The 22628-nt window shown below is 41.9% G+C and overlaps 15 protein-coding genes across 15 annotated transcripts; 9 read left to right on the top strand and 6 right to left on the bottom strand.

Annotated features, from left to right (window-relative positions):
• Positions 1–6: 6 nt before the first annotated feature.
• PAS_chr4_0976 (uncharacterized protein) lies at positions 7–1956 on the bottom strand (the record flags this gene model as incomplete). The annotated part of the gene is made up of 1 exon (XM_002493925.1): positions 7–1956. The coding sequence occupies one exon, from the start codon at positions 1954–1956 to the stop codon at positions 7–9; it is 1950 nt and encodes a 649-aa protein (XP_002493970.1).
• A 174-nt stretch (positions 1957–2130) lies between these two features.
• PAS_chr4_0531 (uncharacterized protein) lies at positions 2131–4101 on the bottom strand (the record flags this gene model as incomplete). The annotated part of the gene is made up of 1 exon (XM_002493924.1): positions 2131–4101. The coding sequence occupies one exon, from the start codon at positions 4099–4101 to the stop codon at positions 2131–2133; it is 1971 nt and encodes a 656-aa protein (XP_002493969.1).
• A 424-nt stretch (positions 4102–4525) lies between these two features.
• On the top strand, positions 4526–5581 carry PAS_chr4_0530 (Cytosolic aspartate aminotransferase, involved in nitrogen metabolism; the record flags this gene model as incomplete). Its single annotated transcript, XM_002493923.1, has 1 exon — positions 4526–5581. One exon carries the CDS (start codon positions 4526–4528, stop codon positions 5579–5581), a length of 1056 nt encoding a protein of 351 aa, XP_002493968.1.
• A 364-nt stretch (positions 5582–5945) lies between these two features.
• On the top strand, positions 5946–6122 carry PAS_chr4_0975 (uncharacterized protein; the record flags this gene model as incomplete). Its single annotated transcript, XM_002493922.1, has 1 exon — positions 5946–6122. The coding sequence occupies one exon, from the start codon at positions 5946–5948 to the stop codon at positions 6120–6122; it is 177 nt and encodes a 58-aa protein (XP_002493967.1).
• An 81-nt stretch (positions 6123–6203) lies between these two features.
• Positions 6204–7446, top strand: PAS_chr4_0974 (uncharacterized protein; the record flags this gene model as incomplete). The annotated part of the gene is made up of 2 exons (XM_002493921.1): positions 6204–6917; positions 7003–7446. The coding sequence occupies 2 exons, from the start codon at positions 6204–6206 to the stop codon at positions 7444–7446; spliced, it is 1158 nt and encodes a 385-aa protein (XP_002493966.1).
• A 130-nt stretch (positions 7447–7576) lies between these two features.
• Positions 7577–8548, top strand: PAS_chr4_0973 (uncharacterized protein; the record flags this gene model as incomplete). The annotated part of the gene is made up of 1 exon (XM_002493920.1): positions 7577–8548. The coding sequence occupies one exon, from the start codon at positions 7577–7579 to the stop codon at positions 8546–8548; it is 972 nt and encodes a 323-aa protein (XP_002493965.1).
• On the bottom strand, positions 8549–9259 carry PAS_chr4_0529 (Hypothetical protein; the record flags this gene model as incomplete). The annotated part of the gene is made up of 1 exon (XM_002493919.1): positions 8549–9259. One exon carries the CDS (start codon positions 9257–9259, stop codon positions 8549–8551), a length of 711 nt encoding a protein of 236 aa, XP_002493964.1.
• A 929-nt stretch (positions 9260–10188) lies between these two features.
• On the top strand, positions 10189–10773 carry PAS_chr4_0972 (uncharacterized protein; the record flags this gene model as incomplete). Its single annotated transcript, XM_002493918.1, has 1 exon — positions 10189–10773. One exon carries the CDS (start codon positions 10189–10191, stop codon positions 10771–10773), a length of 585 nt encoding a protein of 194 aa, XP_002493963.1.
• A 202-nt stretch (positions 10774–10975) lies between these two features.
• PAS_chr4_0528 (mRNA transport regulator, essential nuclear protein) lies at positions 10976–11512 on the top strand (the record flags this gene model as incomplete). Its single annotated transcript, XM_002493917.1, has 1 exon — positions 10976–11512. The coding sequence occupies one exon, from the start codon at positions 10976–10978 to the stop codon at positions 11510–11512; it is 537 nt and encodes a 178-aa protein (XP_002493962.1).
• PAS_chr4_0971 (uncharacterized protein) lies at positions 11509–12699 on the bottom strand (the record flags this gene model as incomplete). The annotated part of the gene is made up of 1 exon (XM_002493916.1): positions 11509–12699. One exon carries the CDS (start codon positions 12697–12699, stop codon positions 11509–11511), a length of 1191 nt encoding a protein of 396 aa, XP_002493961.1.
• A 122-nt stretch (positions 12700–12821) lies between these two features.
• On the bottom strand, positions 12822–14069 carry PAS_chr4_0527 (Non-essential putative integral membrane protein; the record flags this gene model as incomplete). Its single annotated transcript, XM_002493915.1, has 1 exon — positions 12822–14069. One exon carries the CDS (start codon positions 14067–14069, stop codon positions 12822–12824), a length of 1248 nt encoding a protein of 415 aa, XP_002493960.1.
• Positions 14070–14255: 186 nt separating this feature from the next.
• Positions 14256–16364, top strand: PAS_chr4_0526 (Largest subunit of the origin recognition complex; the record flags this gene model as incomplete). The annotated part of the gene is made up of 1 exon (XM_002493914.1): positions 14256–16364. One exon carries the CDS (start codon positions 14256–14258, stop codon positions 16362–16364), a length of 2109 nt encoding a protein of 702 aa, XP_002493959.1.
• Positions 16365–16374: 10 nt separating this feature from the next.
• On the bottom strand, positions 16375–17034 carry PAS_chr4_0525 (GTP-binding protein of the ras superfamily involved in termination of M-phase; the record flags this gene model as incomplete). Its single annotated transcript, XM_002493913.1, has 1 exon — positions 16375–17034. The coding sequence occupies one exon, from the start codon at positions 17032–17034 to the stop codon at positions 16375–16377; it is 660 nt and encodes a 219-aa protein (XP_002493958.1).
• Positions 17035–17404: 370 nt separating this feature from the next.
• PAS_chr4_0524 (40S ribosomal protein S1) lies at positions 17405–18175 on the top strand (the record flags this gene model as incomplete). Its single annotated transcript, XM_002493912.1, has 1 exon — positions 17405–18175. The coding sequence occupies one exon, from the start codon at positions 17405–17407 to the stop codon at positions 18173–18175; it is 771 nt and encodes a 256-aa protein (XP_002493957.1).
• Positions 18176–21412: 3237 nt separating this feature from the next.
• Positions 21413–22627, top strand: PAS_chr4_0522 (Cytoplasmic tyrosyl-tRNA synthetase, class I aminoacyl-tRNA synthetase; the record flags this gene model as incomplete). The annotated part of the gene is made up of 1 exon (XM_002493911.1): positions 21413–22627. The coding sequence occupies one exon, from the start codon at positions 21413–21415 to the stop codon at positions 22625–22627; it is 1215 nt and encodes a 404-aa protein (XP_002493956.1).
• Between the last annotated feature and the right edge of the window lies 1 nt (position 22628).

The following is a 22628-nucleotide window of genomic DNA, read 5'->3' as shown; positions in this document are numbered from 1 at the left end:
CGTGCTTCAAGGAATATAGATTTTGCTGAATCCATCAACGTGTCTCCGACAACAAACACATTCCTTGAAATTTCGCATTACCAAAGACACTCTGCAGGGTTCACAGATAGCAAGACACCTGCAAGGCCATAGAATTACTTGACGCGAGTTGCTCTGACAAACGACACAATTACCCAACGAATCCTGGAAATCCTCAGTAGTTGTCAAAGGTCGTTTATCAAAAATCAGATCCTGCAATTTCCATTCTGGATGTTTTTCGTATAACTCCTTGAATTTCGAACGGGTAAGATGGGTCTTGGATAGACTGCTGTTGCTAAAGGAAATGCTGAGGAGGCGTGCCTGCTGCCTGTCAGAAAGAGAATCAGGAGAGAGAAGATGCCTAAAATCAACGCTGCCTACCAGTTCAGATAGTGCATTATACTGTTTCTGGAAAGGCTGCATACCAGAATAAACAGATTTCCGTTGTAATTGTGCAAATGATGGGTTAGAATTCTCTGTTTCAATTTCAACATCACTGTTATACTCCCAATCTGAATCATCAGTCGAACTTTCTTCATAGATGTAATCGTCCGAATTATCCACGTCGGAAAAAGTTGTGTCTTTCAGTAACATGCCGTAAGTGTACTGGTCTACAGTAACGTCATCAATGTCCAGTTCTCTAACTTGAGGTTTTGCATTGCGGTTTGCTTTTTCTCTCTGACTTGATGTAGACTTTGGCTGCTTATTTACGATTAGTTTTCTTTTGAATGCGAGTAAGATGATCATGTCGACGAACTGAGAGACAAGATTTGAAAAATTGTTGATCCTCTTTCTTATTAAGCCAACTTTAGCCTTATCATGCAATTTGGCAAGAGTTGGGTGTGTCAAATATTGAACATTGTATCCACTATCACCTTGAAGAAAATTGCTCTCCGGTACTTCAATAGATGACAATTCATTGATATAGCTTTGTCTACCAGAGACAGTGATCACGAAGGAACCAATGTTCATCAAAGCTGTGTAAAAATCATCACTCAATGATACGTTCAGCGATTGTGAATTATGTGTTATGCTGCTAAATTGAAGGTCTTCGTATGATCCCCCCTTAAATATGACGGCCAGTGTGTAAATAAGGAAGCATAGAAGAATAATAAGAGCTGTCACCAGTTGTGGGAAGTATCCCAAGTAAATCGTGTAGGGAAGTGAAAGGAAAGTTCCATCGTAAAAGGTAGTTGCAAAAAAAAATAATCCGTACAACCCAATTACTGAGGAAGGTAGAAGTTTATACTTGGTCAAATTCAACAATCCTAGAACATGGATCAGCAGTTGGTTAGCTAATGCAATTAGGGCCACGACCATGGATGCATAAGAGGGAATCTGAGATCCTTGGATCTCCTGGAAAGCCACGGAATATTCAAACAGGGTCAGTCCATTTTCAACCGAAGGGTCTTGTCCGTTTGTCAATGATACAAATGCCTCAATTATTTGGCTGACGCAAATTCCCAAATAAAAATTGCGGAATACAGCAGGAGAAGGTCCCAAGACAATTGGAGCACTGTTGGGTTCTGCCCCTCGGACAACCGTTACCTTTCCAAAACCACAATAAAGGAATCTTGCAGCTTCAAACAGATCTTTGTTGAAAAAGTAGGAATCAGACAGTAAAAGGTTGACGTGGGGTCTGTGATTCTGATAAGTCTTCAGCGCAACCAAGACACCGTAACTGCTAGAATACAAAGCCCAAATTGCGACTATACGAATCAACAGAGACGATATCCGTGGCAACTTCCGGTTACTGTATCGCGTGATGGCGAACACAGTAAGACGATTCAGGATGATAGCAGTTGTCATGCACATGGCAGCAAAGGGAGAAATGCAATAACTCAATATCAGCATTCCTCTACTGGCAGGACTCTCGTAAGAGTTTGACTGCTCCATAACAGCCTCAAAAAGACGATACATTAATCTGAAAGGACCCATTGACCTAATATTGCATGCTGCGATGTCTAATAGTTCAATTGTAAGAGTTCATTGACAAGACAGAAAGGTGATCCAGGCCGCGACACAGTCGTGAGTAAGAGCAAAAAAGTTAGGAAAAAATAAAGTTTAAGATAAGGTGTGGGAACATCCGAAATCTTTAGGTATTAACGCTTATTATCTGTTTAACGAGTAGTACTTATAGATTCCTCTCTCACTGAAGTCGACTGGAAAAACCTTCTCATCCTCATAAAGGGTGGCAAATGGGCCAATCGAAAGGTTGATCTTCTTAGCGGCAAACCTGAGGAAAAATGGAGGCTTTGCTTTCTTCGTACGTTTCTTACCTGTCGTTGTATCGTAGTAGGTTAAGGTGTTGTAATAGTCCACATGATCTCCTCTACGTTCCCTCTCAACTTCTTCCGGTGATAGCTTAAAGAGCCAACTACGACGTCCCTGTGAGTCATAGGTTTTCCAAATATCTTGGTTCATTGTGAGTTTCCCTTCTGGTCCATATCCAATATCTTCTACTATTGTTTGGTCCAGCTCAATAGCAAGCAGGGAAGTGGATGCGTTAAGTATTTTTGGGTTGTCAATCGACCATCTAGTGACATTTTTGTTACCTGTAAGGTCGATAAATTTAAGTTGCTGTTCTGGTTCATCTGATTCGTTAGCTTCATCAGTTTCCTCCTCTGTTTCTGTGGGATAATTATGGGTGTATTGGTCGAGTCCCTGGATGAAGAATCTCGCGTTCGTTTGCTTATGCTTTGGCGAGAGATATTCGTAAAGTTCGTCAATCGTTAGCTGTGAGTGAGCCAAAATTAAAGACTTGAGGTTGATAAACTTGTTTTTGATGATGTCTAAATGCTTCTTTTTCACAGAGTAACCACCTAAGTTCAAGTACATCAAGTTTGGAGCGTTCATGTTGGTTAAAAGATGACTCAACTGGTGCTCGTTGAGGATGGAGACGATAGACGAGTCACATTGAAGAGATAGCCATTTCAAAGACCCGTTAGTGATTGATTCGTGGTAGAGTAAAAAGTCCATGAGCTCAACGGCGGTAATCTGGTTACATCTTGAAAGAGATAAATGAGTCAACCTTGCTGACGGTGGGAGGTTGTCAGACAAAAATCTGCCTGTTATTTGAGTATGGGTCAGATCCAATCTGGTCAAATTGACAAGGGCAGGCAGAAATGTTTGGAAAACTTGCAATGGAAGCTCAATGCAGTCGTGGAACCCAATTTTGGTGATATTAGGGATAACATCTCTATTAATGGTGAATTCTTTGAAGGCATTCACGAAATTGTCGCCTGTTGACCCACAGAAATCAATAGTGGTTAAATAGAGTAAATTATTAAATAACTGCGAGAGAATCCGTTTATCAATATCACCTTCAATAGATTCGCTTCCCAAAAATTCGATTAGATTAGGCGTTAGCTGTAGACAGTTTAATATTGTGGATGAGGTGACCATTTGAATTTCTTCGTTCATTCGTCCCGTCCTTCCCAGTCCAATTGAAGTAAACTCCATAAAGTCTAGAAACTCAACGTTCAACCCTAAAAAGTGGTCTTTATTTAAATTCTTCAGGAATTTGTCAAACGAATTGGACCTAGTGAATACTGAATATCTGTACAATAGTCTGGAGGAAAGAATGTTGAACATCTTGCATACTGGGACGATGGACTTGGAGAACTCTTCCAAGTTGGAGGTAATAGACTGAACGTTCTCCACACTGTTATAATAGACGTTTTCGATGATTGTGTTGAGGATTTCCACTGGTAACGGGAACTTGTTGGAAATTGTGTAGGTGGTAACGTCATGTGGTAACAAGACATCGTCTGATGATGGAGATGGTGACCGCTCTTCTTCCTGGATGTCTTGGTCTTTTATGGCATTCAGAAGCTTCTTGGACTTCAATGTGCGAATGAAATTTGAGCTTCGCCGCCTTGATATGTCTCTGGAAAATGAGGGTCTAGACGATGTGCCAACACTGGAGTTAGACTGAGACTCATCTCCGTTTCCTCCGTGCAAGGCTTCGATGTCAGAGATGCTTATGAAAGATGTAGTCCTCGTGGAACGCCGATCTGAGGAGATTAACAGGTTGTCAGGATGGGCATTTATAAAAGCGCTTGTGGATAGTGATCTGTTCATGTTAGCAAGACAGAAGGAGAATAGGGGAGCAGAGATTTCTACTATAATAGCGACAAATAAAGTGCCAATTAAAAAAATATTTCTAGGGGGGCCCTTGCGGTTATGGGAGGGGCAAGAAAAAAAGGGGACATCGTGGTGCAAGGAGGAAAAGTCAAAGAGAGCCACGAAAGGAAAAAAGCGTTTAATAACATTTTGACGGAGCGCCAGGCAGAGGATGTGGATGTGGCATTGTAGTCAAACTCGCGAGAGAAAAAAAAACGCCAAATATTCGCGAAAAAATTCTAGTCCAACACGAGTGTAAGATAAAGGTTTTATCTTAGTATGCACTTGACAAGTCCAGTTCAAAACAACCTCTCCTTCAAACCCATTCTACTATCCTTTGGTCCTTCCCATTTGCGAACAGTCAAACGTTAACTGCGATCTTATGGCGAGCGGTCAACGAAGTATTTCCTTTAATGTTAGCCATCATTATCAGATCCTAGACATTGTAGGCGAAGGAGCCTATGGAGTTGTGTGTTCGGCTATACATCTGCCTTCACAACAAAAGGTTGCCATCAAAAAGATTGTCCCGTTTTCGAAACCTATGTTCTGCTTACGCACTTTGAGAGAACTCAAGCTGCTGAAGCATTTCAACCACGAGAACATCATCAGTATCCTGGACATCCAAGTTCCATACGATTTTTCATCCTTCCATGAAGTTTACCTTATTCAAGAGCTTATGGAGACAGACTTGCATCGAGTGATTCGTACTCAACAACTAAGTGATGACCACTGTCAATACTTTGTTTACCAGACTTTGAGAGCATTGAAGGCTTTACATTCCGCCAATGTTTTGCATCGAGATCTGAAGCCTTCTAATCTACTTTTGAACGCTAATTGCGATCTGAAAGTTTGTGATTTTGGTTTAGCCCGCTCTGTGGCGAAAACAGAAGACAATTACGGTTTCATGACCGAATACGTGGCGACACGATGGTATCGTGCTCCAGAAATCATGTTGACTTTTCAAGAGTACACCGCTGCTATCGATGTTTGGTCAGTAGGATGCATCTTGGCTGAGATGTTGAGCGGCACTCCATTGTTTCCCGGGAAAGATTATCACCATCAACTCTCGTTGATCTTTGACGTGCTGGGCACGCCTGGAAAAGAAGATCTTGCTGCCATCAAGTCTCCTCGGCCGAGAGAGTATGTCGGATCAATGACACCACGACCAGGTGTAGATTTCAAAACATTATTTCCTGGCGCTAATCCTTTAGGTTTGGACCTTTTAAGTCGACTATTGACGTTTTCCCCAGCTAGGCGAATCTGCGTTGATGATGCCCTCAGGCATCCCTATTTGCAGCTCTACCACGATCCTAACGACGAACCTGTTGCTGCTCCATTAGAAGACGACTTTTTTGATTTTGACCGACGGAAGGAGGAACTAACCATGTTAGACCTGAAGGAGCTGTTGTACGAAGAAATCATAAAACCTTTACAGTAAGCTAAGCAATACCTAACTAAAATATAGAGGGCATCCTAGAAATCTTACTCTCCCGAATATTAGCCTCCAAAACCCCGGGACTATTCATGCGGATATTTCTCTCATTTCCAATACTTATTAACCCACTCGCATTGCCTTTGATAATAATCCACGGCAAATATTGTTAGCATCCAGTTGTAGACGAGTAGCTCAGCCCTACAAATAGTGGAAAAAAGAATGGGGTGTTGGTTTGTATGTAGTCTTTTTCATGCACCCCCAAAACAGTCATAGAGTCATAGCTCTTATGAATAAAATAATTTGAGTCGTTTCTGACACTACCTTGCACATGACGATGATGTGGCCGGATATTTGGTTGATAAAGGCCATGAGGCCGATAAATACATGTTTATCCGCTTGGACCGTGGCACCTGTAGTCTACCATCCGGCATCCACACTTTATGCCATCACAATAGCAGTTCGGATCCTTCTTTCCTCCCTCGTAGCCTCTGCGGCACGTCCTACTTTCCCCGACTTTTTCAATCTCACATGCATTACCGCCTGACTATATAAGGTTGGACGCGCCCATTCTGGAATAGACTCCACTCACACACCCCCTCCCGAACTCGTCAACATACCGTTAAGCATGTCGTTTTCAACGCAGAATATCCCCCAGTTGCCACCAGATCCATTGTTTGGATTGAAGGCCCGTTATACAGCCGATTCTCGTTCTGATAAGGTTGATCTGGGTATAGGGGCCTACAGAGATAACGACGGAAAGCCTTGGGTTCTCCCCGCTGTCAGCCGTGCAGAGACTCTTCTTAAAGAAGATCCTCTTTACAACCATGAGTACTTGCCAATTTCTGGTTTCGCTGAGTTCACCAGCGCTGCTGCAAAAGTTATTTTGGGTGATGACTCACCCGCTTTGAAGGAAAACAGAGTAGTTTCGATCCAGTCTCTGTCTGGAACCGGAGCTCTTCATGTTGTAGGTGCCTTTGTTAAGAAGTTCTACAAAATCAACTCCACTGACAAGGAACCAGTTATTTATTTGTCTGACCCAACCTGGGCCAACCACGTTCAAATCTTCGATACCTTAGGACTGCAGATTGCCAAGTACCCTTATTGGAATGATGCTACCAAGTCATTGGACTTGGCTGGATTCTTGGATGCCATCAAATCTGCTCCTAAACATTCAGTTTTCTTATTGCATGCCTGTGCCCACAACCCAACTGGTCTGGACCCAACTCAGGACGAGTGGAAGCAAATTTTGGATGCTCTTGCACAGTACCAGCATCTTCCTCTATTTGACTCCGCTTACCAAGGTTTTGCATCTGGATCTTTGGATAAGGACAACTGGGCTGTTCGTACTGCCATTGCCCATGAGGGTAAGTTCCCAATAATTATTTGCCAATCTTTCGCAAAGAACTGTGGAATTGTACGGTGAGAGGGTTGGTGCGGTCCATCTCGTCTTGCCTGAGAAGGATGAAAAGCTGTCAAAAGCTGTTTCATCCCAACTGCAGAAGATCATCAGAAGTGAAATCTCCAATCCACCGGCATATGGTGCCAAAGTTGTTGGTAAGATCCTGAATTCTCCTGACCTTCGTAAACAATGGGAAGCAGATTTGATCACCATGAGTACCAGGATTCACAAGATGCGTGTTGCTCTCAGAGACGAGCTTGTTCGTTTAGGAACCCCAGGAAATTGGGACCACATTGTGAACCAGCAGGGGATGTTCTCCTTCACTGGCTTGAAGAAAGAGCAAGTTGCCAAGTTAGAGTCTGACCACGGCATCTACTTAGTTGGGTCAGGAAGAGCTTCTATTGCCGGCTTGAACGAGAATAATGTAAAGCGTGTAGCTGCTGCCATTGATCAGGTTGTGCGTGTATAGATAACGAGTGATTTATAAACGATAAGTAGGCTAACCATCTACTCAGTGCTTACTTAAGACTTTCCATGTAACTCGCGCAGGTGATGGATTATGTTCTCCACCTACCTCACCCACACTAGAACCTTCAGCCATGAATGACTGGGAAGAGTTTTATCAGGAAATTCAAAGTGATGCAGCCAGATTCACCACTTTGAATCAGGGGATTTTGCTGGACAACTCATCCCCTTTTGACCAAATGTACGAAGCAAGCTGTAAGGATATCGATGACGACCAGATGGTGGAACTGTTGAAAGTTGACTATTTAATTTTGAACTATTTGATAATACAGGGTCATGTCAAAACTATCAAGAGTGTTTGCAAGCGACTTAACTTGCAAGTGGAAGACTTGTTAGAAACTTGTTATCCCCAGCCAATTGAGCTCAAGGGTGATGATTGTTTCAGTGCAGATCAATTGATAGCTAATTATCGTAAGTCTCAAGAGCTGTGTGACAAGTTCCGATTCAAAGTAGAAAAATCCAAGCTCAACATTCTCACTTTGGAGAATGTAACCAAGCTGTCGTTAGGACTTGCCACCATCAACGTCAGAAATAACATCAAGCAAAACATACTGAAGGGAAATGTCGATGAGGCAGTAAGCTTACTGGGACAACATTACCCTATGTTGTTTGAAACAAATCAGTATATTTACTTCCGATTGCTTCATTTGCAGTTGATAGAAACTTTCCGTCGCCACGTGGAAGGTGGAAAGGAGAATTCTTCGGCCAAGACTGATAAGGAGTTTCTGGATAACTTTATTCATTTCATCAAGCAAAAACTAGTGACCATCAAAATACTGCAGAATGAAAGTTTTATCAAGGATATTGAATTGACAATGGCTCTATTATGCTATAAAGATCAATTGGCAAGCCATAATGCAAGCCTGCCAACACCATTACAGAAAATCTATGACATCAAATTGCGAAGACAGATCGCATTGCTGGTAAACACAAGCATCTTGGTTTTCACCAACGAAGGGTTGAATGAGCCGGTGTTCGTAGAGCTCAAGTTGCCGAACTTTATCAAGATATGGAATTGGATCAATGGAGAATTAAAGGCCTTATAATTAGATCACCACGAAGGCATCGACCTTGTTGCCAGTTTCCACGTCCAACTCGCACAGGAATTTATCGTCTAAATCCGGAGTCAATTCCTTCTTTCTATGAACGAGGATAAGTTCCTCCGGAGATAGTGGTATTTTATTCAAATCTTCAGTGTAAATCTTGGAATCTTTGAACAGTTTTAGCGTTTTGGAACGGGAAAACCCTAGAGTTGTTCCGAGATCAGGGTCTCGTGGATCGTAATCGTTGGGACCAAACTCCAGATGATATTTCAGTTTATGAAAGATTAAAGACCCGTATTTTGTAGATTTCTTTGTTTGGAACTTGTAAAATTTCTCCTCAATTGTCAGCTCCTCCAACTTAGGATCATCATCTTCATGTTTTTCCATTATGTGCAAGTCTACGTAAATATGGGCACAATGCACTGGAGTTTCGATGAAAAACTCGCTTCCAGGTTTCTGCCACCAATTTAGTTTAACTCCTAGATGTAATATCAACTCATAGATAATCAAAAGTATGAATATGTAAACGAACAGGAAAGTGATTACTGTCGATGTGGGATGAACCACCAAGTTAGGTGCGTGGTACGTTAGTTTGGAGTGAACGAGGGCGTTGAAAGAGGCAAAATGATGTGTGAGCCAACTAGTGAACGATGGCGTATATTTGAGCGGCCATTGAATTATTGTTGAGTTGTACAATGATTGCAAATGGTCCATGATAAGGGATGACTACTAGCTGTTGAAAGGGGGGATGAAAATATAAGCCTAGGGGATTCCGGGCGGAAACGAGGGCGGGGGTGACGATTATTCTTGAAGGCCGCTGACCGGGGTGAGAAGAACAATCCCTTGGACGGGCAAAACGCTAGATCGAAGATTTTCAGACTCGAACGATCGGCCATACCTGAGATCGATCGGTCAAAAAGATTCACTTGCTGGGTGCCTCTGTCGTATTGGCTTCAGGCCCCACAAACTTAACCTTACCTTAATGGTTCTTTGGTCCTTTGGTTCTATCCTGAAACATATTGCCACATTTCCCCCACCAAAACTCTAATCAAACCGAGAAGCTTTATTGCTATTTTCCCCATAGACTAATCCATATCCCCTTTGGAAACGCCAACTGCATCTGCACCCTAATGCCTTCAAACCCATGACCCTAGCACAAGAACCCTCGGAATTATACCATCCCCATCCCATATGACGACCATAGTTCGCGTATTCTTCTCCATCATGTCCTAAAAGGGCAAATCAGTTTTGTGGAGAAGTCATAGGGTAGGAAAGAAGGTTGCTTCAAATGGTTGCGACCGGTCCCACATGGGGCATGCGTGAGGTAAAAGAACTCCATCGCACTAGGGATCAACGGTAGCAGATTAGTAATTTACCTGAACAGTAATCAACTAGTTATCACAGTCAATCCGTAGCTTATTGCACCTATCAATTTGCCTAAGCCAAGGACGGACGACATTACTAAGGTGCACCAACTAAGCCCTCTGCGCTAAAGGAGAAAATCTATATTTGTCTTGCATGTGCCATGCAGTCGTGATTTAATTGACGAAAGCAAGTTTTTCCGTTTAAAAGGGACATAAATTCACTGCAATTGAGGCCCTTTACATTGCTCAGATTCACCAACTTCCTACCGTTCTAATATAATGAGATTTTCTAACGTCGTTTTAACTGCAATTGCCGCTGCCGGCGTACAGGCAGATGAAGCCCTTTACACTGTGTTCTACAATGATGTCACTGAGAACGCCCAAGAGTATCTGTCTTACATCCAGGCCAATACTGCGGCTGGTTTCACTGACCTCTTGAGTCTGTACACTGAACTGGCCACTTACACCGACGATTCTTACACAAGTATCTTTACTGAGGAGGATTTCCCTGCGAGCGAACTTTCATCGTTCGTTGTTAACCTGCCATGGTATTCCTCCAGAATTGAGCCACAAGTTGCGGCTGCTGAAACTGGTGAAAGTGAGGAGGAATCAGAGACTGGTGAAAGTGAGGAAGAATCAGAGACTGGTGAGGAGACAGAAACTGAGACTGGATCTGAGTCTGAATCTGAGTCTGAATCGGAGACCTCCGCTACTGGCACTGGCACTGGCACCTCCGCCTCTGAGAGCGCGGAGACTGAAACTTCTACCGACGCTGCTGTGTCTATCGATCACCCAAAGTCCACCTTATTGATGGGTTTGACTGCCGCAGTTGTCAGTATCACTTTCGGAGTCTTTGCCTTGTAAAACATATAGTTTTTCAGTACCACATTGATTTTGATAATCGGGTGAATATATTTTTATTTTTTACTACCTCGTAGCGTGGGAAGCTAGAAGGGAAACTTGGTGGGTCGAGGATATCTCCTACCAGGCGCCCGCAAGAAGCTGCTCATCTCATTATCACTGTCTCTCGCTATTTCGAAATTGTTTTTCATCTTACTTACACAATATGAACTCAGATCCCACGTCCAAAATTCAGGACTTCCTGAAACACATCCTGGCCACGTTAGACTCAACGTTCATTCAAAATCCCAGTCTCTTCAACAATGACATCAACGTTTTCAAAGCGAGGATCCTTCCCCAATTAAAAGCACAAGCGGCAATAGTCCTTAATGGCACACCGTATGGGTCTAGAACCCAATTTCAGGACATTTGGTTCAGCGTTCCTACAACTCAGCATTCACTTTTATCATACGACGCCCATCTGATACCGGGTTCTGGATCTTATCTCATTCAAGCTTCTCTAAAGATCAGATTTGATGAAACTGGTGTCAGTAAGAGTGGAGAGTCCTGTAGTCTCTTACCTGATGTGCCAGTCCCCAGATTACCATCAGCGTCCACCAGAAGTCAATGGAGCCCATGGTTTGGCTTGAGCTTAACCATGGTGGTTGATGAGACGATAAATACCAGCTTTGACATCGAATGCATCAGTTCTTTCAATTGGAGGATTACCTATATTCCTGAAAAGTCAGTGTATGAATTCTAAATATACGGTCTTTTTAGGATTGTTATAAGAAGTAGAAAGCACACTATCACGTTGGCAAAAGCGGAAGCGAATACCACGTAACTACCAACATCCAGTACCACAATAGCGATCCCGGTCTGCTCCCCTATGGCTGACAGTTTAATGAAATACTCAGTTTCCAAAACCACACTTAGAAATCCAGTTATTAAAGAAATCAGATGAATTCCAAAAATCACGTTCAACAATATCTGGATGATGTTCGCATGCCCATTTTTCTTCCAGATATACAATCCCATAGCCACTATCATTAATACAGTATCCACTGCTTTGGAAATACATGTAATAAACACTAGTAGTGGTACTATTTTCGACACCCTACTAAGCAAAACTGCGTTTTCTAGCTTTCGATCTTGTAAGTTCAAACTTGAAGCCTGCTTCAGTATCCCTTTATATGCTTGAACGAATGACTCGCCCACTAATTGTCTACCTAGTTCAGGATCTGATGTGAGCTGTGACAGCTGATCACCGGCATCTCTTAGTAAAACTGACACGAAATCCAATCCCCATTCGTTTTGGCATATACTGCTTCCCTTCGCCAGTTGATCTTTGCAATATCCAAAAAAATTTAGCCGAAATATATTGTCTGTAGTTAAAGTGTCAACAGTTTTCAAATAATTGAAAACGGAGTTGAACTCGGTTGGGTTCTGGAGATTCTTTTTAATTGCCATCTCCCTCAAATGTGGGTTCACGAATACATTTCCATCTTCACTCGGATGAGCGCCCAGATCCACGGCAATGTAGGATATTAGTCTCAACGCCTGTTCTGCTTTGACCAGCAAAGCTTTTGCAATTGGAGTTTCACTTGATAACTGGAAGGATACCTGGGGCAAACACAAAATTGAGTCTTCTCTACAACTATGCATGGTTACAATTAATCCGGCTAAACAAACGAGCCAAAAAAATAAAACCAGAGTAAAGAGCAACACTGTAATGACGAAGCTACCCTTCAAACTATTCTTGGGACTAACTTCATGTGGCCTATCCTTCTTTTCTGTAACAGGATCTAAGACATCCTCGATCTTTTCAGGTTCTATGATACTCTTCTCTAATTCTTGTAAACTTTGCTGCCGATTAGATGAGTGACGAGGACCTTGCTCTTCAGCTAGTCCCAGAAATGGGTTTCTATTCTGAACTGAATAGCCGAACATTGCAAGCAGTAAAAGAAAAAAAGGTCTTTCACAAAATGGGTATCGGCAAAAGATAAATCTATTTGTGTGCTGGGACGAGTGAGGAACTGAACAGCCGCATGGAAAGGAAGCGTGAACACAATTTACACCAGGCTCCTACTATTCTTTCTGTTCTCAATGAGAGAGTAATCGTTGTCTTCAAATCCCTTTGAATAAGATGGCAAAGTTGTTGTAACTACTGGTACTGTGGGGTATTGGTATTGGAGTCGCTCGTCTAAGGAAATGTCCACTGATGTACCCAGGGAGTCTCTGTATGAATGTTCATCACTAGGAAAAAGTAGCTGTGCTGGCTTTTCATTCGCCTTTGTATCAGGGTTTTCAGCTTTACGAGTTGGTGCTCCACACCAAGTTGGAAAAGCCCACAAAAATGCCAACAAACAGGAAGCCGAAACTATGACCCATCCCACTTTGAAAAACACAGGACCCAAATGAACTGAAAGGCCAAACTGACTCAATTCATTCTCCACATCTTGAGAAATATTTGAATACATGACTAGCAGTGCAATGATAGCAGTTGCCAGACTTGCAAAAGAGCCAATGGCTATACTGCTCAGAAAACTCCTAAAATTGATGTTGACACTCTTGTCATCCCTTGCAGATCCACGGTGCGAATACATTACTAGGGCAGACACCAGCAGAACAAACTGTAGACATATTCCCAATAACAACAAAGCAGTCGCCAACTTGTTCAGAGACTGTCTTTTTTGAATGGTGGAGAAATATTTCTTGTCAGGAGTATATTGATCATTAGGGGACGTTATCTTCGTTTCTAACTTATAGGCATAAGACAAAATAATTTGAAGACCGACGGAAGAGAGCTCTCCTCTATAATCAAAGTTGTAATTGAAGTCTTTTTTGGTACACTGCATCGAAGTGATTCTATTTTCATGATAATGCTGATCGATGAGTGAATGATTATTATACGTACCAAAGCACCAGTTTAATAGGTTGGACAGTATGAACTGAGGAGCGTCTTCTACTTGTTTCATGGCGTAGGCTGATAACAGCTTGATCTCAGAAGCAGTCAATCCGGGGCCTAATTGTCCAGAGAGATCTTCTGAATTGGTACTCACAGAGTCTCTCAAAGTATTAAATAGACCATTTGAAAGATCCACATGAGAACACTCCAGCCGAGCAAGGTAGATTTTGGTTGGGTTTAAAAACGGGCCAATCAGTTGTACCAGCACCAAAGTCATAACTAATACAGAGAGACTGAGTCTACAGATCTGGAGAACTCTTGCTCGGACAGTGAGATTCTTGAACGGTCTTTCGATTGTGTATAGAATACTCTTGCATCTGTATTTCATTGTGGGAGACAGATACTGAGACATGCTAGGAAGCATCATGGAATCGACTGTACACCCTTTCCAAAGAGTAAGGTGCTATCTTGAAACTGATCTCTCGAAGGGTGCCTGGAAGGGGTTCCATTTTTAGACCCTTTGGTGGATACACGCGATTCCAGCACAGGGAGTATTTAGTGGGTATACGGTCAACTGTCAAGCACCATTCTCTAGTCAATGGCTTCAACGGCCCGCCAATTCAAAGGATGGCAGTACTATTTTGATGTAGAATCACAGAATCAAGATACTCCTCGAAGGCGTAGCCGAAGGAATGATACTTTGAATGACAGTCTTACCCTTAAAAGAAACTCTGATGGTTTAGAGATCGAGATTGGAACAGTAATCGAAGTGCAAAATTCAAAATTCAGAGACTTTGCATTGATACATGATATTAGTTTTGGGACTGATGTTTACCTGGAAGTGAGGGCTATGTGGTTCTTGCGAGCTACAGATCTTAGCTCACGCTTAGAAGGCCGTCAAGTGGAAAAGAATGAGCTGTTTCTTACCCCAGTTACTGATAGAATAAAACTAAAAGACATTCTACGAAAGGTAAAAGTAGTTTCCAAATTAGAGTACGATGCAATAGAGATTAATGATTCAAATACAAACGAACTGTTCTTGTGTCGATATTGTTGTGATCATGACGGTAGCAATATCACTGATAGCTTTGAATGGGATCAGTTCCATAATCTATTGAAGAAAAACCCCGAACAATTTTATCACAACGTGAAAAACCTTACAGGGTCTGCAACTATAAAGTCACTTACATCTCAATCGAATCTATTAAGCTCTGGTAGGAAAGCAAGAAAATATGTTGAGCTAAGTTCAGAAAGCGAGTTTGAAGATGAGGACGAGTCTGATGATGAGAAATATAACAGAAAACTAAACAAAACAGGCACCCCTAGGTCAAAAAGAGTGCTTTATAGTACACCCACCTCTGAGAGGTATTACAATATTCCGTCATTTCCCCAAGTATCTTCCAAAAAGCTCAACTTAGAAGGAATGAAAGACGACGAAGACGAACAAGCTAAACCCATGGCAAAACTGTTCAGCAGTGCAAAGAAAAGATTACATACTGGAGCTCACCTTAATACACTACCGTGTCGTGATGAGCAATTTGAACAGTTGTATACGAGCGTCGAAGTTGCAATTGAGAATAACACTGGTATGTGTATATACGTGAGTGGAACCCCAGGAACGGGTAAAACTGTCACTATTAGGGAGGTGATAAAACAGTTAGCTGAAAAACACGGGTCTGTATTTGATTATTTGGAAATCAACGGTTTGAAGTTGTTGACACCTCAAGCGGCTTACGAAGTACTTTTTACAAAAATATTCGGTCAAAGATCCAAAAGTGGTCAGGCAGTTGGACTATTGGAAGAATACTTTAATTCCTCTAAAAAGAAAAAGCCCTTAGTGGTTCTCATGGACGAGTTGGATCAAATATTGACCAAGAATCAGTCTGTCCTTTACAACTTCTTCAATTGGCCAAGTTATTCTTCCTCCAGCTTAATAGTGATTGCAGTAGCCAATACCATGGATTTGCCAGAACGATTACTTACTAACAAAATTTCCAGTAGGTTGGGAATGATTCGTTTACAGTTTCCGGGCTATAATTTTTCTCAATTGGCTGAAATAATCAAGCACAGGTTGGAAAGCATAGGTAAACTTAACTCCGATAAACTGGTCATCAACAGCGGGGCTATTGAGTTTGCATCACGAAAGGTCGCAAGCGTTAGCGGTGATGCTAGAAGAGCACTTAGCATATGTCTAAGAGCTGTCGAAATTGCCGAAAAGGAGTTCGTAAAAAAGACAGAGCAAGAGAAGGCCGAATTAGGTGGAATCTTCACAGTTCAAATAGCACACATAATAAAGTCTGTGAATGAATCTACATCCTCCACTGTGACATCTTATCTGAACTGTTCACCTTTCCATTTAAGGCTATTTCTTGTGGGTGTTTTGGCGAGAATCAGAAGAACGGGAGTTTCAGAGAACACTCTCGGTAGCATCATCGACGAACTGCAAAACATGGTTAAGGTCAATCATTTTCAGAAAGTTAGAGAATCTTTAGAAAGAGAAAATCTACAATTCACTCGGGTGATTTTTGGAGGATTGAAAACCCGGATGCAGAGTTTTGATTTTATTCTTCAAGAACTAATAGAAAACGGAATAATTCTAAAGAATGGGAATCTTGGAAGATCATCACTGATCAAGTTGAACATTGAGGAAGATGAAATCACCACCGTGTTCAAAAAAGATGACACTCTCAAGGAGGTTATGTACTAACCCCTTACCCTCATATTGACTGATATAATAATAGTGGTTCTCCTGTGTTTACTATTTCTGGTATGGTTGCCTTTATGTCAAAGACTTTACTCAGTATGACTTTGAATAGCTTTTGTATGTTTATAGAATGGCTTGTGGATGAGAAAATAAGGGAAGCTGACATAGCTCTGGCATATTTCTTTGCTTGATTGGTAATCTCGATTTGATCCTCATCTGGTAGATCTATGAATAGATCATACTTGGTGCCCACCAAAAACGGGATGGCTGTTTTATTGAAACCTCTTGCTTGTCTATACCACTCCTTAATAGAGTTTAGAGTGGATTTTCTGGTCAGGTCAAACATAAATATTATCACCACAGCGTCAGTTGTCACCAATGGCAGCATGTTAATGAACTCTTTCTCCCCACCCAGATCCCAAATGGAGAGCGTGATCTGGGTATTTCTGATGTTGATGATTCTCTCCATGAAATTAGCTCCTAGTGTCTGTGTGTAATTTTCATCATAACAGCCTTCTACGTACTTTACCATTAATGATGTTTTCCCTATCTGGGCATCTCCAATCAGGCCAATTTTGACGGCGACTGAGTTAGTTTCCCTTTGACTATGTGGTACATTCTGTTGCTCTGAATGGCTTCTTCTGTGCTGGTTTCTTCTCGGAGAGTCTGGCATCTCAATTTGCGTCGATTAAAGACTGTCTAGAGACGATCTTAGTGTCAACTGCGTGTGTGAAGTAAACAAGATAACTACCCTCTCCATAACTGGAGACCGTGCATATGGAACCTGATCAAATAGGGAAATAATATCTAAACCATAAACACGTGATACCTTTTAGGGTGTACATTTGTTCAAGTAGTATCGTCGTCACTTTGGTGTTCAGATGTGTTTCAGTTTAATGGGAGCTCGCGTACTAGGGTATCCACCAATTGTGGTAAGAACACGACTCCTTTTTTTTTCGCTCCCTCACTAGTGGTGTCTCTCTCTAAGGATTGAAAATTCGCAAAGAAAAAAATCCTTTACTAAACACTTCAACTACATAAAGATGGCTGTCGGTAAGAACAAGAGACTTTCCAAGGGTAAGAAAGGTTTGAAGAAGAAGGTTGTCGACCCATTCCAGAGAAAGGAATGGTACGACATCAAGGCTCCTACCACTTTTGAAAACAGAAACGTTGGTAAGACTTTGATCAACAAGTCGACTGGTTTGAAGAACGCCGTTGATGGTTTGAAGGGCCGTGTCGTCGAAGTCTCTCTTGCTGACTTGCAAGGATCCGAGGACCACTCTTTCAAGAAGATTAAGTTGAGAGTCGATGAGGTTCAAGGTAAGAACTTGCTGACCAACTTCCACGGATTCGACTTCACCTCTGACAAAGTTAGATCTTTGGTCAGAAAATGGCAATCCCTGGTTGAGGCCAACGTCACCGTCAAGACTGCCGATGACTACGTGCTGAGAATCTTCTGCATTGCTTTCACCAGAAGACACCAAAACCAGATCAAGAAGACCACCTACGCTCAATCATCCCAACTGTCCGCCATCCGTAAGAAGATGGTTGAGATCATGCAAAGAGAGGTATCCAACGTCACATTGGCTCAGTTGACCTCCAAGCTGATTCCTGAGGTTATTGGCCGTGAGATCGAGAAGGCTGCTGAAGGTATCTACCCATTGCAGAACGTTCACATCAGAAAAGTTAAGGTGCTGAAGCAAGCTAAGTTTGACTTGGGTGCTTTGTTGGCTCTTCACGGTGAGTCTGTCACTGAGGAGAACGGTAAGAAGGTTGGATCTGAGTTCCAAGATGTTGTTTTGGAGACCGTCTAATCTAAGTGACAGTACTTATGTTTTATAGCGAAGTAGAATAAGAAATTCGTCCATAATAGGTGAAGAAAATTGTTGTAGTGACCTTAGTATTCTTTGACTTCCCCGAGTAGGTCAATTCGGATGTAGGTTAAAATGATTTTTGAGGTCTCGAGTTGAGGGAGTCTGAAAATTTCAAACATGCAAGTCGAATTCAAATTGACTACACTTCCATGCGTCTACATAGCCATCGGCTTGAGGTCTTACCAAATTTTAATATATTATATGGCTTATGGCCAATTTTTTTTCTAGTTGTGTAAACGCTTCTCGTAAGAGTGCAAATTGTTAACACCACCTTCGAGTTGGGCTGATGGAGTTCTCAGTTCAAATCTGACTTCTCCAGCATCGACAGCTGCTCTGAGCTCATCCACAGACTTAACTCCAATGTCTTGGCAAGAATGTTGAAGACCAGATTGCAAGTATGGAATGAATTTGGTCACAGATCCTTTGTCGACAACGGCACCAGTAACACCTTGGGCAACCAAAACTTTGTCAGATTCGGAAAAGTATCTGGAGGTGGAAGCGTTGGCGTTGGTAGCAGTCTGCTCCATGGCATCAATAGAACCCATACCTCTGTAAGTTTTCAGTCTCTTACCATCACGGTAAAAGTATTCACCGGGTGATTCAGTGGTACCAGCAAGCATTCCTCCCATCATAACACAAGAAGCTCCAAGGGCTAGAGCCTTGACGATGTGACCAATATTCTGAACACCACCATCGGCAATACATGGAACACCGAATTTGTTAGCAAACTCAGAAACGGCGTAAACAGCAGTACCTTGAGGTCTACCACAGGCCATGACTTCCTGGGTGATACAAATAGATCCGGAACCCATACCAATTCTAAGGCCATCAGCTCCAGCAGCGATCAAAGAGGCAGCCTGCTCTCTGGTGACGACATTACCAGCAATGATTTGCAGATTAGGGTGATTCTCCTTGATCCATTTGATCATGTTCAATTGGAAAATAGAGTTACCCTGAGACGAGTCAATAACGACAACATCCAAGCCAGCAGCAGCAAGTTTAGCCAATCTGATCTTGTCTGCATCAAGGGTTCCAATAGCAGCACCAACCAACAATTGTTTGGATTCTGGCAACTTGGAGGCGAGAGGGAAGTCTAAGTTCTTTCGCAAATCGGTTCTTGAAAGCAAAGAAACCAAGTTTCCTTCCTTGTCAACGATAGGCAGTTTCCCCTTCTTCGACTTTCTCAAGATTTCATTACCTTCAGTAAGGCTAACACCCTTGTTGGCGGTAATCAAGTCAGTAGTCATAACTTCTGACACACGGGAATCATCATCCTCGTGGAACTGAATGTCTCTTGAGGTGACAATTCCGACTAATTTACTATACAGCTTTCCATCCTCTAAACTCAAAGTTAGTAACTAAATTCGGGTATTTTTCCAAGCTCTCTTTCTTTCTCTTTATTGTTCCATCAGAAATAGATCTTTTCCCCATGATCGTTTGATCTAAATCGGTAGAACGAAAGTTATTTAAAATCTTGTGAAACATCATTTGATTCGAACAACAAAAAAATGAGAGCAAATAACAAAAATTAATACATACCAGTGACTGGGAATGAGGTGAACCCCATTCTCTTGCTTTTTTCCTTGATATCTCCAACGGTAACAGTAGGAGCGATGGTGATTGGGTCGTTGATGAAACCGTTTTCAAACTTCTTGACCTTCTTGACCATAGCAGCCTGCTCTTCTGGAGTGCAGTTGTGGTGCAAGATACCGATACCTCCCAACAAGGCCATGTAAATGGCCATATCAGCCTCCGTGACAGTGTCCATAGGAGATGAGACGAACGGGGTATTCAAAGTAATCTTCTTGGTCAACCTAGACTGCAATGAAACAACAGAAGATGGGAACTCAATTTTTCCTGGCAAAACAAGGAAGTCGTTGTAGGTCAGTCCTCCCTTAGCCTTGGAGTCCATCAAAGACTTGATGTCCAAACCATCCTTCTCGGGGTAGGTAGATAAGAGTTCTAAAGCCTTAGTGTGATCTTGGTAGGTCATTGTTGAGCAGTTATACGGGTGATTATCGAAGGATAGTAGAGAAACCGATATGGGCCAGGTAGCCAAAAAAAGAGAAAACAAAAAGTGGGTTCCAAAGTCCTTATAACTAGCAAAAAAAAAAATTTTCCACGCCGCACGATGTTTATGTAATAGTTTATTTTTCCAAGCATTCAAGGCAAAGTTGATGACTTTGAGTAAACTAAATTAGGAGGGAGGAGTGACAGGGACCAGGATTGGCTTAGATAGGACATGAAACAGTGCTAGTAGAGAATGCAGATGCTTTATTGAAAGAGAAGACGTGTTTTTATGGTTTAATGGAAGTGGGAGGAAAAATGGAACGAGATCATGTAATCGTAATGGCACTTACAATAATTAATAATTCAAAAATAGTTATGATTACGAAATATGAAAGACACATTATGTATGGATATTGTGGGCCATGGTGGTTAAGAATTAGTAGTATTTGAATCAAAGAGTGATTTAAAGTGTCTAGGTCAACTAAAGCAATTAATCCCTTCCATTCGTTCTTTATTCATGTAGAATGAAGTGTTAGGTTGAATACAATTTCGTGCTTTTTTAAAAACAGCCCGTGTTACTCTAAGTTCTAATGTCATGGTTCTAAAATTCAATCTAATGTTTGACATTTTATATTGGAGGGTACAGTATTATTTGAGAATTTTACGTGGTTTTGTTCAAAGTAACTTTTAAACCCTTCATTTGCAATAGCTCCTGCTACTTATAGTATCCTGCAACCACCGAATACTGTTGAGTATTCCATTTAAATATTTAATTATTATGAATCATAGTTATTTTATTTGATGTACATATAGTTTAGACCCCGCATGTTGGTTACAGTTGATGCGGTGGCTCAATGGTAGAGCTTTCGACTCCAGTTGGAATACAGTGCAATCGAAGGGTTGCAGGTTCAATTCCTGTCCGTGTCATACTTAACTTTTTTGTGCTGCGTTTCCTCTAATGGAAGAACACAACTTCCTTTTCTTCTATATATGATTATGAGTTCATTCTATTAACCACCAATGGTAACTCCATCTTCTTCCCTAGTCTTGTTGATCTCATGCCCGCTCTGACCGTTAATGTCTCCCTTCCCCATCTCCAACCATGGGTTCGCGGTAAGTTCTGACTAACATTATCCTGAAAAAAAAATCACCAAGATCCCACCCAAGATGTCTGGAGTACTAACTGATCCCCAAGAACAGTATGACCTTATCACCAAGAACCTTCAGGAAGTTCTGAACCCTCAGATCATAAAAGATGTTCTAGAAAAAGAAAAAAGGCCCTTGAAGCTTTACTGGGGAACTGCCCCCACCGGCAGACCTCACTGTGGTTACTTTGTCCCAATGACCAAGCTTGCCCACTTCTTGAAGGCCGGTTGTGAAGTCAAAGTGCTGTTAGCCGATCTGCATGCCTATTTGGATAATATGAAGGCTCCTTTGGAGGTCGTAGCTTACAGAGCCAAATACTACGAATTTGTGATTAAGGCTATTCTTCGATCCATTAACGTCCCAATAGAAAAACTGACGTTTGTAACTGGTTCTTCATATCAACTAACCCCTGAATATACTATGGATATATTTAGAATCTCGAACAGCGTTTCCCAGAATGATGCAAAGAGAGCTGGTGCCGACGTGGTCAAACAGGTTGCAAATCCTCTCTTATCTGGTCTGATTTACCCACTAATGCAAGCATTGGATGAAGAACATTTGAAGGTGGATGCCCAGTTTGGAGGTGTCGACCAGAGAAAAATCTTTGTTTTGGCTGAAGAGAACTTACAATCTTTAGGATACAAGAAGAGAGCCCACCTTATGAACCCTATGGTGCCTGGTCTAGCCCAGGGAGGCAAGATGTCTGCTTCAGATCCGAACTCAAAGGTTGACGTCATTGAAGAACCAAAATCTGTGAAAAAGAAGATAAACACTGCCTTCTGCGCTCCAGGTAATGTTGAAGAGAATGGACTGTTGTCATTTGTTGAGTATGTTCTGGCTCCAATTTATGAACTAAAACATGGTAGTGGGTTCCAATTCCACATCGACCGTCCAGAAAAATATGGCGGCCCAGTAGACTATTCCTCTTTTGAAGAACTGAAGCAAGCCTTCAAAGACGAGAAGCTGGCCCCTCCCGACTTGAAATCTGGTGTAGCTGATGCAATCAACGAGTTACTACTTCCAATTAGGGAGGAGTTTGCCAATAATAAAGAATTTCAAGAAGCAGAGGCCAAGGGTTACCCACCTCCAATCATTGAAAAGAAGAAGAAGGAAAAGAAGGTTAAGAACAAGGGAACCAGATACCCTGTGGATTCTACTGCAAATAAAACTGCTGTTCAACCTGATGTGCAAAGCACAACCGAATCTTTGGAAAACACCACTTTGGAGTCTAAATAGA

Source organism: Komagataella phaffii, chromosome 4, assembly GCF_000027005.1.
Source record: "Komagataella phaffii GS115 chromosome 4, complete sequence".
Classification (NCBI taxonomy): domain Eukaryota; kingdom Fungi; phylum Ascomycota; class Pichiomycetes; order Pichiales; family Pichiaceae; genus Komagataella; species Komagataella phaffii.
Note: the sequence above shows the minus strand (reverse complement) of the source record. Positions and strands in the feature narration are given on the sequence as shown.